The sequence below is a fragment of the Otolemur garnettii genome, unplaced genomic scaffold (genome assembly GCF_000181295.1).
Source record: "Otolemur garnettii isolate 467f Iridium unplaced genomic scaffold, OtoGar3 scaffold00163, whole genome shotgun sequence".
In the NCBI taxonomy this organism is placed as follows: domain Eukaryota; kingdom Metazoa; phylum Chordata; class Mammalia; order Primates; family Galagidae; genus Otolemur; species Otolemur garnettii.
In genome coordinates, this window is record NW_003852558.1 from 1,037,279 (window position 1) to 1,038,386 (window position 1,108).

The 1,108-nt window shown below is 59.8% G+C and overlaps 1 protein-coding gene across 1 annotated transcript in view; it reads left to right on the forward strand.

The window, feature by feature from the left end:
* The first annotated feature begins 444 nt into the window (after positions 1–444).
* Positions 445–1,108, forward strand: part of TERF1 (telomeric repeat binding factor 1) — a 26,025-nt gene continuing 25,361 nt past the window's right edge. Inside the window, exon 1 of the mRNA XM_023519236.1 lies at positions 445–751. Coding sequence (XP_023375004.1) covers positions 445–751 — 307 coding nt within the window. The remainder of the gene's footprint in view (positions 752–1,108) is intronic.

The window sequence follows — 1,108 nt, forward strand, 5'->3', positions numbered from 1 at the left end:
CTTCCTAGGGCAGCGATTTTCTACAAGCGGACTAGGGCCTAAGAGTGTTACACACTTGGCTGACAGTGCCAAACTCTAATTACCCGTCTCTTTATGAAGTGTGCCAACAGAAAAAGTGCGTTCCCATTTTTAACTAACTGCTATTGTTCCAGGAAAAGCTGGTTTTTACAAGGAGGATAAAGCAGCCCTCGCCTGTCCTTACGGCTCTCCCAGCCCAGAATGAAACCACCCCGAGCGCAGACTGCAGAGGAATTTTAAGTCCAGCGGCTAGAGCAGGTCTTGGCTAATCAGAGGCCAGGCTCCAGCCGCAGGCTTATCCAGGCAGTGTGATTGGTTGCTTCTCCGGGGCGGAAGAGACTCTTTGTTGCCACGCCCTGCGCCCTCCAGAGGGAGCCAATCGCTGGTGGGCTCCTGACGGGGCCAAACGCGCGCGGACCATTGAACATGGCGGAGGACGCAGCTTCTGCTGCTCCGAGCCCTCGGGGCCGTGCTGACGGGAGCGATGCTGACCCACCGGACGAGCAGGTGGCGGAAACGGAGGGAGAAGACCAGGAGCAATTCGAGTGCCAGGAACTGCTCGATTGCCAGGTGCAGCTGGGGACCCCTGAGGAAAGGGAGGACATGGGCCTGATGGCTGAGGCCGAGGCCGTGGCCACCGGCTGGATGCTCGATTTCCTCTGCCTCTCTCTTTGCCGAGCCTTCCGCGACGGCCGCTCTGAGGACTTCCAAAGGACCCGCGACAGCGCGGAGGGTGAGGGCGGGGTGCGCTCGGGCGGGAGCTGCGCGGGGGGCGGAGGCGCGAACCGCGGTGGGCGGCCGAGGCCTGGGCTCCCGCGCTGACCCCGGGCGGCCCGGGGCGAGGGGCTGGGGCGGCGGAGAGGTCGGAGGTTCCCGGATCCGCCTGCGCTGTGTTCGAATCCCGGTTCTGCCTGTTAGTGCCTTTGTTTTCCTCATATTCTGCTTTTCTCTGTGGTGAAATGAAAACTGAACTGATCCCAGTTTAGGGTTGATGCAAGGAGTTAAAGAGTTAACGTGATTAAAGAGTTAAAACTGCACCCAACCCAACACCCAGTTCGTTCTGTCTGCTTTGGCGCTGGGTTCGGTTCTT